At 42.8% G+C, this 10,992-nt stretch overlaps 1 protein-coding gene across 1 annotated transcript in view; it reads right to left on the bottom strand.

Annotated features, from left to right (window-relative positions):
- Positions 1 to 2,079: 2,079 nt before the first annotated feature.
- RCOR2 (REST corepressor 2) overlaps positions 2,080 to 10,992 on the bottom strand; it is a 98,110-nt gene continuing 89,197 nt past the window's right edge. Inside the window, exons 9-13 of the mRNA XM_082270892.1 lie at positions 10,766 to 10,987; positions 7,916 to 7,993; positions 6,912 to 6,969; positions 6,561 to 6,787; positions 2,080 to 2,877 (exon numbers count right to left, since the gene is read on the bottom strand). Coding sequence (XP_082127018.1) covers positions 2,602 to 2,877; positions 6,561 to 6,787; positions 6,912 to 6,969; positions 7,916 to 7,993; positions 10,766 to 10,987 — 861 coding nt within the window. The 3' untranslated portion in view covers positions 2,080 to 2,601. The remainder of the gene's footprint in view (positions 2,878 to 6,560; positions 6,788 to 6,911; positions 6,970 to 7,915; positions 7,994 to 10,765; positions 10,988 to 10,992) is intronic.

The raw sequence follows: 10,992 nt of genomic DNA, 5'->3' as shown, positions 1-10,992 counted from the left end.
GCAGGTTCACGTCAGTGAACAGGGCTCTGTATTGTTTACTATCACAGAGCCGATCAGCGGGTGCTGGTAGCAAATCACTGGCCAGGACTCGCAGATCAGCTTTTGTTGTGATCAATCACAGCATAGCTGGGCTGGAAAATCATGTACTAGGTACGTGATCCGGCCCAGGGAGGCCGCTGTACTAGTACGTTAGGTGATCAGCAAGCGGCTATGTCAAGGCTTTTGTGAACAGCAGAAGTAAACCTATCTTCATTGGCAAGTATACTATGTTAGGCCAAAGCATAAGGCGTATGGGAAGCTGGGGGATAGAAATCTTCTGTAGTCTCCTCCAACACCACCTCAGGCTATTCTACAAAGTTTTTCCATGGCTCCTGCTTCCAAAGAAGGTAGTGGTAGAGAAGTCTGGTGCTTTTGTATTTTGAACAGGGATGGCTGAATTAAGCCCAATAATTGTCCAAGAGAATTGCTGATAAAGTTATAGAGAAAACAGCCATTGTCAGCTCAGCTGCTTGTTGCATGCTTGAGACAGAGCAAAAATTGGATGTAAAAACCAATGTTAAAAATAGGGTTCTGCTCCAGTGCAAGGGAAGCAACATCATTCCGAGTGGTTTGAGTGCTTTGCAACCCATTGGCAAATTAAGCTTTTGCTATAATTCCTTTGTGCTTGGTTTCCCCCATTTCCATCAGTGAAGGTATTTGCCTGTGGGGTACTCACCGAGTAACGTGTGACAATGGTGCAAGCAGGTGCAGAGAAGGATATTTAGCAACCCAGGTGTCGACTGTGCTGCAGAAAAATCCTAATGGCAAAAGGGCAGTGAGTACCTGAGTACTGTAAAAGGGCTCTGGGCAGAAGTGACGGTAAAAGTGTGAAATGTGGTGTGTTGTAACATCTAATCATCCACCCGAGACTCTCTGAGCTCTGAATAGTGGAACAATCAATGAGTGAATTAAGCCAAGAATACTCCGTTTTCCTGATTGTTTGCTAAATAGTGTCCGATAACGAAAAAAACTCTTAAATGCACTGCAAGTAGTGGAGATATTAGGTCTTATACTTGCCATAAGGCTACAATAACAGTTTAACAGGATTTACCTGTCTTACTTGTCCATATTGCTGGTCCCTGTATGGGTGCAGAAGAGGTTTCTTCAGGGTCTGGAAACCATATGAATAGATCATGGCCCTGGACCTATATTACATCCTGCAGCTAACTACACACATTGAACTAAGTGCCAAGGTGGGTGCCCAAGCAAGATCTAGTACCGGACCATCACAGGTTGTCCCCACAGCATGGGGTTCAGGTACGTTTCCCATGGTTTAATTGAGGTTGTACTGCTTTTATTGTTATAGAAGGCAATGTGTTGATTGAAGAATTTAAAATAAATAAGAACTGGTTAAGCATTGAAACTCTCTAAAAAGGTGAAGAGGTCCATCACCTGCAGGACACTAGCAAAACACGGAGGTGAAAGAGTGGAGTAGGGTTGCTGAGATATGTCTATAATCATATGACTAGACAAATCTTGATCTGTGTACATGGCCCTAACTGACAGAAGTCGATCAGTCGATCTAATTGGATCATTAAATCAACTTCTGTCAAACGGACACTGGAAAACTGATCAGTGTGTTCTGACACCAGCGGGAGCCACTGTCAGAATACAATGTCCCGGCAGGGGGAGATTCCTTAATCCTCCCCCCCATTTGTGTGAATGGAGGTATTGGTTTGTTTTCTTTTATTCAGCACTCTCGCTGAATGAATAAAAAAAAAAAAATATGTCTATGCCCAGCTACAGTGTTCAGGGAAAGTCACTAAGAGAACCCTGGGAAAATCATGTTGTGGCTAGAAAATGGAGACAATTTAAACAATCTTTCTGCTATGCGGAGTCTATTAGTAATTTTATATTTGCAAAGGTTAGAGATGTGGTCTTGTTTCTACAAAAAAAGGCACAAGTAGTGACAAAAAAAAAGATAAATTCATTATTAATAAAAAAATAAAAAAAAACACAAGTAGTGAGATTCTAGTTTAAATACAACTTCAGATGGAGATCAGATATTAGAAAAACACAAGTAAATTTTATTACCTATTCACAACGATAAAAAACACTACTACGTATCCAGAATGCGTACGCTAGTATGATCACACAGCTTGGTCACACCAACAGTCTACTGACAAAAACCAGAAAGTATAGGATACAATTCTAATCCAACATCCTCATAAGCCAAAAGTAGGCAGAGTCAATGTGCAAGTTGAAAATCTCCACCACATGGGCCACCGAACTGACATTTATAAAGAGGTTTTAAATCCACGATAGAAGAGACTTCCACTGATGGTCAAATTATGTAGACAAAAAACCCTGAAACCCTAATTGTACAAAAAAAAAAAAAAAAAAAAAAAAACATTGGCGTTGTGCTGATATTTATCACTCCACATGCCATTAGAACAACTATATTATAGCACCAGTTCCACGCAAGGCCCATTTATTGTTCAATACTGTTCTGTTAGATACAGGCAATTCTGTACACAGGTCTTTTATTACCAAGCCAATACTCCCATAAATAAACCCACCCAATTAACACACTGAAAATGAACAGAACTTTTATAGGATTCCTCAGGAGAAAGCTGGCTCTGCATGATTGCCCAATAAAGCAGGTGGTGCACGTGGGCTCTGGCGGGGAGCTGGCCGGACAAGAGGTGGAGGACGAGCTTGAAGAAGACGTCCCGGCTGGAGTGGAGGTGGCTGACGATGAAGAATAGGAGCAGAAGGAATTGTTGGTCTTAGCAGTGGGGGTGGGAGGGAGATGGTGGCAGCCGTAGCAGTTGTAGAAGCTGTTGAAGTAGTAGTTGTTACTGTCTGGGAGGAGGCAGAAACAGATGTGATTTGCACCTGTGAGAGGAGAAGATGATGAAAATTTAGTATACTTCCATTGTTACATTAGGCATTTTTTATGTCAAAATAAAAGTGCAAAAAAAAAAAAGGAGACCTGAAATTAGGCAATTTGTCCAATGTCTTGTTAAAAGTGCAAAGGAAAATAAAAAATGGGACAACATAAACCTTTGCTCCAATTAAGTGAGACAAAAACAGTAAAAGGCATCCATACTCCTATGGCATTATCTGAAAACTGATTCAAGCTGGTAGTAGTAGTAGAGGTTTATCCTGGGCTAGCCTATAGATTTCGGGTTTGCCAGAAAGGCGGGTAGGCGGCCATGTAACACAAGGGTTAAAGACTACCCAAGTTGCTTTTGCAAATGTGGTGTAAAATATATGCCTGCACTATGGTCCTGGCATTATTACCTAGTTCGTTACTGACCAGATAATGCATACAGCCAAGTGTGAAAAGATGAATCTTACATATATGGTCTAGGCCAGTGATGGCGAACCTTGGCACCCGAGATGTTTTGAAACTACATTTCCCATGATACTCAACAACACTGCAGAGTGCATGAGCATCATGGGAAATGTAGAGTATCATGGGAAATGTAGTTCCAAAACATCTGGGGTGCCAAGGTTCGCCATCACTGGTCTAGGCCATCCCTGCACAGCTTCTGGGCATGCCCAGAAGCTGTTCAGCAGGGAATGACGCGCCTGCACCAGAAGTGACAAGCAGGGCCGGCGCAGGCGCATTGACTCCTGGGATCGATGACGCTCAACGCCCAGGAGTCAATGCAAGGAGGAAGTGACGGCGCAGGCCGCAGGGGGAGGAAAAGGAAGGAAGGTAAGTATATTTTCATTTAAAACAAGGTAAGTGAAACAAAAAAAAAAAATCTTTAATTATCCAATTCTTTTTCAGGTTTGTGTAAGCTAGTGGACGGTGAAAAGTTTTTTTTTTAGGGTGGAACTCTGCTTTAAATATATGGTAATAGATGCTATACTCAGGAATAGGCGAGGTGGTAATAGGAAACTCCTTTTAAAGAAACAAGGAGTGAGCTGAATCCATTGTTTAGATACAATTAGGCCAAGAGGGTTATAAAAGTCTCTTGTATTGCTTCTTTCCCGTCACCTTTGTGTAAATTATGCCACCTGTAAATATAGATCACAGGACTCTCACCTCCTTCACACTTGTATCAAAAAATATATAAATTATCCTCCGATATATTTAGGTCCTCCTGTGTCCACTCCCCACTAGGGACCCTCCAGAAACAGCTCCTAGTGTTCTGGTCTGAGTGGTGGGTAGGTTCTCCTTTACAGTACTCCTGTATGTCTGCTCTCAAGTTAATCTTGCCCATAAGATAGGAGAATATAGGGAAAACTTCCCATAGTGAAGTAGATAAAAAGTAAATCAGTTATTTAACTAAAACACTGCACTTCCAATATAAAAACGTGTAATTCTGCATATAATAACCACGAGTACCGGACTGCGCTTCCACTTGCATCACTTCCAGTTTCCCTGTCTGCCTCTGCTTACGCCCTACGTGTTCCGTCACATGACTTCAGGGGACTTCCAATATAGAACATTGCTTTATTTTGCACATATATTTTACGGCTTTCTTTGCACATATACAATACTGCAAAGTTTGCACATATACTATATAGTTTTATTTAAGTTGAACATTTTACTTTATTCAGCAGTGCAGCACCATTCATTCAATGTTTTTTCAATTTAGGCCTCATGCACACTGGACGTTTTTACAGCTGCACCTAGGGACGTCAGGCTTTTTTTTTTTTTTTCTTAAGCCCCGGTTCACACTTATGCGAGTGCGGGGTTCGCATGTAATGTCGGAGCGCACTGCTCCTTCATTACATGCGATCGGCTGTGCGGTGCGAGTTTAGCCATAAACTTTGTATGGCTAAATTCGCACCGCAGCAAACACGCACAGGACCCTTTTTGGAAGCCGCATCAGGATCGCATCGCACATCGGTTAACACTTGTGCGATCCGATCCTGTGCGAACTTAACGATCGCACTGCGATATGCGATCAAACTGGGGGTGTCGTTAAGATTACATTGACACCCCCAGCGTATCGCATATGGCAGTGTGAACTGCCAGGGGTGCGTGTGCGATGCGGGAACAGGCTGCGGATTCGCAGCCTTCCCGCATCGCATAAGTGTGAACCGGACCTAAAGCTTAAAAATGCCTCTCGTTATTCTAGGTGTCCATACACAAATAGGCTTTTAGGAGCTGTAAGTGGCATTGGCGTTTTCAAACTGCAAAAAAAAAAAAAAAAAACAAACACAGGGCCAGTGCGTTCTGGAGCAGCAGCGTTACAGCTGTAAAAACACTTGATGTTGCTAAAAGCGTGCCAACGCTGCATTTTTAAGTTATAGTAATTCGATTTGGAAGTGGAGAATAGAAGAGGGTAGAGAAAGTCGTTTTAACGCCAACACAGCTAAACACTCATGCTAACGCCAATGCAAAATGCTTTTAAAAGCACATGGGGTCAGTACTGGCTTTGCAGCTCATTTTTTAAAACGCCCTGTGTGCATGAGGCCCTTAATGCAGCTCATTTCAGTTTCATTTCAATTCAGAATTAACCTAAAAAAAAAAAAAATGGCCCCAGAATTATTCCTCTCATTCTGGTGTGCATGGCATGACCCCATTTATGTATTGCCAATTATCATATATATATTTGCGCTTGTACAAGCATGTACATGGGGGCAAATGGCTTTTACATTTTTTTTTAGTCCCCTGATGTCTCCCCTGTACTCTACCCAAGCATATGGAGGACAGAGAGTCCCCTACTATGTTGTTTACCTGGCCACAATAGCCAGGGTTTGTCAGCTCTGAACCCGGCCCGGTAGGGCTTAGGACTGAGTGCTTCTGTGTAATCCATCACAAGAGAGATCCTATTTGCTTATTTCCCACAACTCACAAAACTTGGATAACGTTTCTGGAAGTGGGAGGCCTGGGTCCCCAAAGAGGGTCTCAGGATGGTGATCAGCAAATAGGATAAGGAGACATATTTAGCTCCCCCCCCCCCCCCAACTGTACAACCTGCATCAGAACTGCATCAGCAATGTAAAAAAGGTGCAAAGAAAACTCAAGTTTCCATCTTTAGAATGGCAAGAAATCAGTTTACCGTTTTGTGCAACATTTGTGCTTTTACTTTGGTATTAGATGCTTACAAACTGGAGGTGACCCCTTTAAAACAAATGCTGTGGCTGCATTAGTTTTCTTTTTTCGCTCTACATATTTAATCTTGTGATTCTGCCAGTAACACACCTTTTGCCCTAGGATGACAATGCTTACCACTTACTCATTCACTATACTACATCAATGGAGGAGCAGCATTGTCACCCTAGGAAAGAAGTGTATTAGTAAACCACATTTTCTCATCCACATAAAGAAGGGGGGGGTGTTCTGTAGTGGCCAAAACAAAACGCAGCAAGGCTGGAAACAATGCTGGGATTTGAGTGTAACAGAGGAAGAGAGGAAGTTAGGCTCTCACTGATTTTTGCCAAGATCATCTGATATTTTTCTGTATCTGACCAGACAAAGACATAGAGAAATCTTCATGTGTTGGACAGATGTACTGGGGTTTTTTTTTGCCCAGCCATACTTTAATTTTTAAAATTACTTCTAATTTAATTTACAAAAAAATGAACTACTAGCTAACAATGTAATCTCTCACCTCATCATCTTCTTCACTGCTCATCTGGGAAGAAGCAGTGCTCTTGCTGGTGGAATCACTGCAAGCTGCAGAGGAATCCACTCCCTGTTCTGCTTCCCACTCCTGAACTACTTCATCCAAGTTAAAACGTCTACGGTAACCAATGAAAAAGGTCTTCACTTGTGCAGGTGTCTTATTTGCAAGAACTTCTGAGATGGCCTGAAAATCTTTCCCATATTTCCTGAAAGCTGAAGGGGAAAAAGCAAAAAATGTTTTAGCCTCGTACAGTATATCCATGTGTTGTATTCCCACCTCCCACTCAAGACTGTGACTTGCAAATGTCACAAGTGCAGGCAGTAAATGCCATCTCACCTTGCACAGCCAGCAATTGCTCATCTGTAGTCCACCGCGAATTAAGCTTAATATTCAGCTAAAGAAAAAGCAACAGAATGTCTGTTTAAGGATAAAAATATTTTACAGGACACAGGCATAAAAAGACAACAGGCCTTATTAGTCATAGCGACAAACCAGAATAATGCATGCTACCTGAGCAGCAGGTAGAATCTGAGTTGTTGCTTTGGGTAACAAAGACACTTTTCCTTTAGGTAAGTCCAATGGCAATGTTTTATAGCAGTGATCTCTAAACTGCAGCCCCTTGCTTGCCTTTATCCAGCCCTCGGGACACTATTCCTCCAATTGAACCATTTCTCACTGACGCTAAAAGTGGGGCATTATTCCTCCCAGTGACACCAACGATGGGACGCTTTTCCTCCCACTGACACCAGCAATGGGCATAATTCCTCCCACTAATATAACAATTAGGCACTATTCCTTCCACCAATACCAATGGTGGGGCAATATTCCTCCTACTGACTACAGGCCCCCTTCACCGGGCCTACCTCTGACACCAATAATGATGGCAAAGTATCGTAGCGAGGCCTCCGGGCAGTGTCCCATGTGTCAGCAGGAACGAGGCACCTTTTACCATCTTCTCTGGAACTGCCCGGAGGTCCAGGGCTTCTGGGGACAGGTGGTCAGGTTTCTCCATGACACCATGGGTTCCCCTTTGACATTGGCCCTGAAATTTTGCTTATTAGGGATACCCCCTGATGTCAGTACAGACTACAGGCCCTATGTCATTTGCTTTTTACTCCCACTGACACTGGGGCATTTTCTACTTCCACTGGCCACTCCAACCCCCTAAAGTCTCAAGAAGTAAACAGGACCTTTGTTTAGAAAGTTTGGAGACCCCTGGTATATAGTAACCCAGAAAGTCATTAAAACTCCAGGTAGACTTAACAGCTCTAATTAGTAGTTATGAATTGTTGTACACCATTACAATTTACTCTGAATGAGTACAGTAAATTAAATCTTACCTCCTGAGGCCTCACATCAATAATCCCTCCACTGAGTATTCCCCTCAAGCTGCTGTTTATCTGCTTAATGTTTTGTACCTGAAAAAGGTGAAAAAAAAAAATCTATATATACACTGCTCAAAAAAATTAAAAGGAACACTTTGAAAACACATTAGATCTCAAAGGGGAAAAATATCATGCTGGATATATGGACTGGGTAACATGTTAGGAACAAAAGGATGCCACATTGTTTGATGAAAATGAAAATTATCAATCTATAGAGCTCTGAACTCAAAGAAACCCCCAAAAATAAAAGTGAAAAAATTATGCAGCAGACTAGTCCAATTTGCTGAAAATTCATTGCAGCAACTCAAAATGGTAACTTTGTATGGCCCCCCTGTGCTTGTATGCATGCCTGACAACATCGGGGCATGCTCCTAATAAGACCACAGATGGTGTCCTGGGGTATTTTCTTCCAGATCTGTACCGGGGCATCACTGAGCTCCTGAACAGACTGAGGTGCAACCTGGCGGTGTCAGATGGACAGAAGTATTCTATTCGATTTAGGTTAGGCGAGCATGTGGGGCCATTCAATGGTATCAATTCCTTCATTACCTAGGAACTGGCTGCATACTCTCACCACATAAGGCTGGGCATGGTCATGTACCAGGAGGAGCCTGGGACCCACTGCACCAGCGTAGGGTTTGACAATGAGTCCAAGGATTTCATCCAGATACCTAATGGCAGTCACAGTGCCATTGTCTAGCCTGTAGAGGTCTGTGCGTCACTTAATGGATATGCCTACTCAGACCATCACTGACCCAGAAACCAAACTGGTCGTGCTGAACGATGTTACAGGCAGCATAACGTTCTCCACCCTTTCACTTCTGTCACATATGCTCATGGTGAACCTGTTCACATTTGGGAAAAGCACAGGGCGCCATTGTTCAATGGCAAATGCCAATAAAGCTCCACCGTGCCAGGCGGTGAGCACAGGGCCCACTAGAGGATGTCAGGCCCTCAGACCACCCTCATGAAGTCTATTTCTGATTGTTTGGTCAGAGACATTCACACCAGTGGCCTGCTGGAGGTCATTTTGTAGGAGTCTGGCAGTGCTCATCTTGTTCCTCCTTGCACATAGGAACAGATACTGGTTCTGATGTGTTAGGGACATTTTTCAGCCTTGTTCAACTCTCCTAGAGTAACTGCCTGTCTCTTGGATTCTCCTCCATGTTGGGAGACACAGCAAAGCTTCTGGCAATGGCACATATTGAGGTGCCATCCTGGAGGAGTTGAACTGTGCAACATCTATAGGGTCCAGGTATCGCCTCATGCTATCAGTAATGACACTGACCTAACCAAATGCAAAACTAGTGAAAAACAGACAGGAAAAAATGAGTAGGGAAAAAAATTTCAGTGGCCTCCACCTGTAAAACCATTCCTAATTTGGGGGGTCTCATTGTTGCCCATCTAGTGCACCTGGTTATTTAATTAACACTACTTAACTGACCAGATCAATATACCAGCCAGGAGTTTAAATTGACTTGATGCTGTACTGAATAAAAAGTGTTCCTTTATTTGGTGATATGTGATTGGTGGCTGTGGCTCCACTCTTCGTTTACAGCCCTATAGACTTCTATGGGACTGTCTATGAATGCCTTTTGCCTTAGGACATGGCCCTGTAGAAGTCCATATAACACCAACGTGCTGATGCAGCAAGGACAGTGACGATTTGCAGAGCTAGATGCAACAAGCAGCAGAGCCCTGGTCTTTTAGATCAAGGTAAATATGCCTGTATGTTGGGAGAAGTTGGGTTAGGTCAGGGACAGAAAATATAAAACAAAAATCACTATGTGGTCTTTAAATGTTTTGCAATCATGTCTAGCAGCTCTGGGTCCTCGATTTGAAACCCACAGGGGACACAATCTGCATGACATGTGCATGTTTTCTGCAATGACGAGTGTTTCATCACTGTGATGGACAAGGTTTTTTTTTGTAAACTTCAGATATGATCCTTTGAACTCTTTGAAATGCCACATATGGTGGTGCTATGTAAATACAGGAAATAAATGAACTATAAGGAAATCTTGTAAAATGTTTTAAGTGTTACTAAACCCACAACAGTAAAATCAGTCTGTATATGCAGTAAAGCATGCTTGTTATATTCGCTGTAGAACCTATGGGGTACTCCTCTGCATTGTGTAAAAAAAGGTTGTTAGATCCCATCTTCTCTGATCCTCCCCTCCTTTTACAGTCCCCAATCCATCTGCTAATAGAACAGAGCCCTAGGAGGCACTCTGCAGTCTCAGTTTTTTTTTTTTTTTGGGGGGGGGGGGGGGCGGCGAGGTGCATGTGATCAGCACAGGGCCAATCACCACTACTGTCCAGACAAAGGCAGGGGTCATGCAGCCTCATATGAATGAAAACTCCTCCTACAAGCTTTAACCAGTGTGTGGCAAAACACTGATAGAAGTAACAAGACTGCTATATACTGCTGAGAAAAGGTATTTAGCAGTTTATATTTACTAAAACTATTGCATTTCCTGCTCTGTGTACTGTGGGAGACCAGATATAGTGAAAGTACAGTCCTGGGTTTAGTAACACTTTAACTGTGCCCAGTATGAAGGAAATTGTTGTACTATGTATCATACCTAAACAAAAACTTCAAAGCAATAACAATACCAAACAGTGTGTGACCAAAATAGATCCAATATGCTGTTAGCACCTGTATTATTTGGAAGAAACATTGACTTGGTGAGAAAACATTCTATTCTGGTGGCAGGAGGTACAAGGACTTGTACAATTCTCACTGCCAATACAAAGAGGCAGCTTGTGTTTTAGATTTTCAACAGTGCTCTCATCTTCCCCTACCTGACGCTTCAGTGATACAAGCTGGGTATCCTGCTGGCACAGTGTAAGTGCTGGCATTTCAGGAGTGGCACATACTGAAGCAATATCACCCTTGCTAAGGTGCATGCCTTTAGGAGGCCTTCTGCGGGATCTCCCAGGGTGATGGCGGTACGGAGAAACCATTGGATCTTTTTTGACTGGGATAGGTTTTCCAGACTCTCCTGAAATGAGCTTGGGGATTTCCTAAA

This window comes from Pelophylax lessonae (assembly GCF_965119305.1).
Source record: "Pelophylax lessonae genome assembly, chromosome: 10".
NCBI lineage: Eukaryota > Metazoa > Chordata > Amphibia > Anura > Ranidae > Pelophylax > Pelophylax lessonae.
Note: the sequence above shows the minus strand (reverse complement) of the source record. Positions and strands in the feature narration are given on the sequence as shown.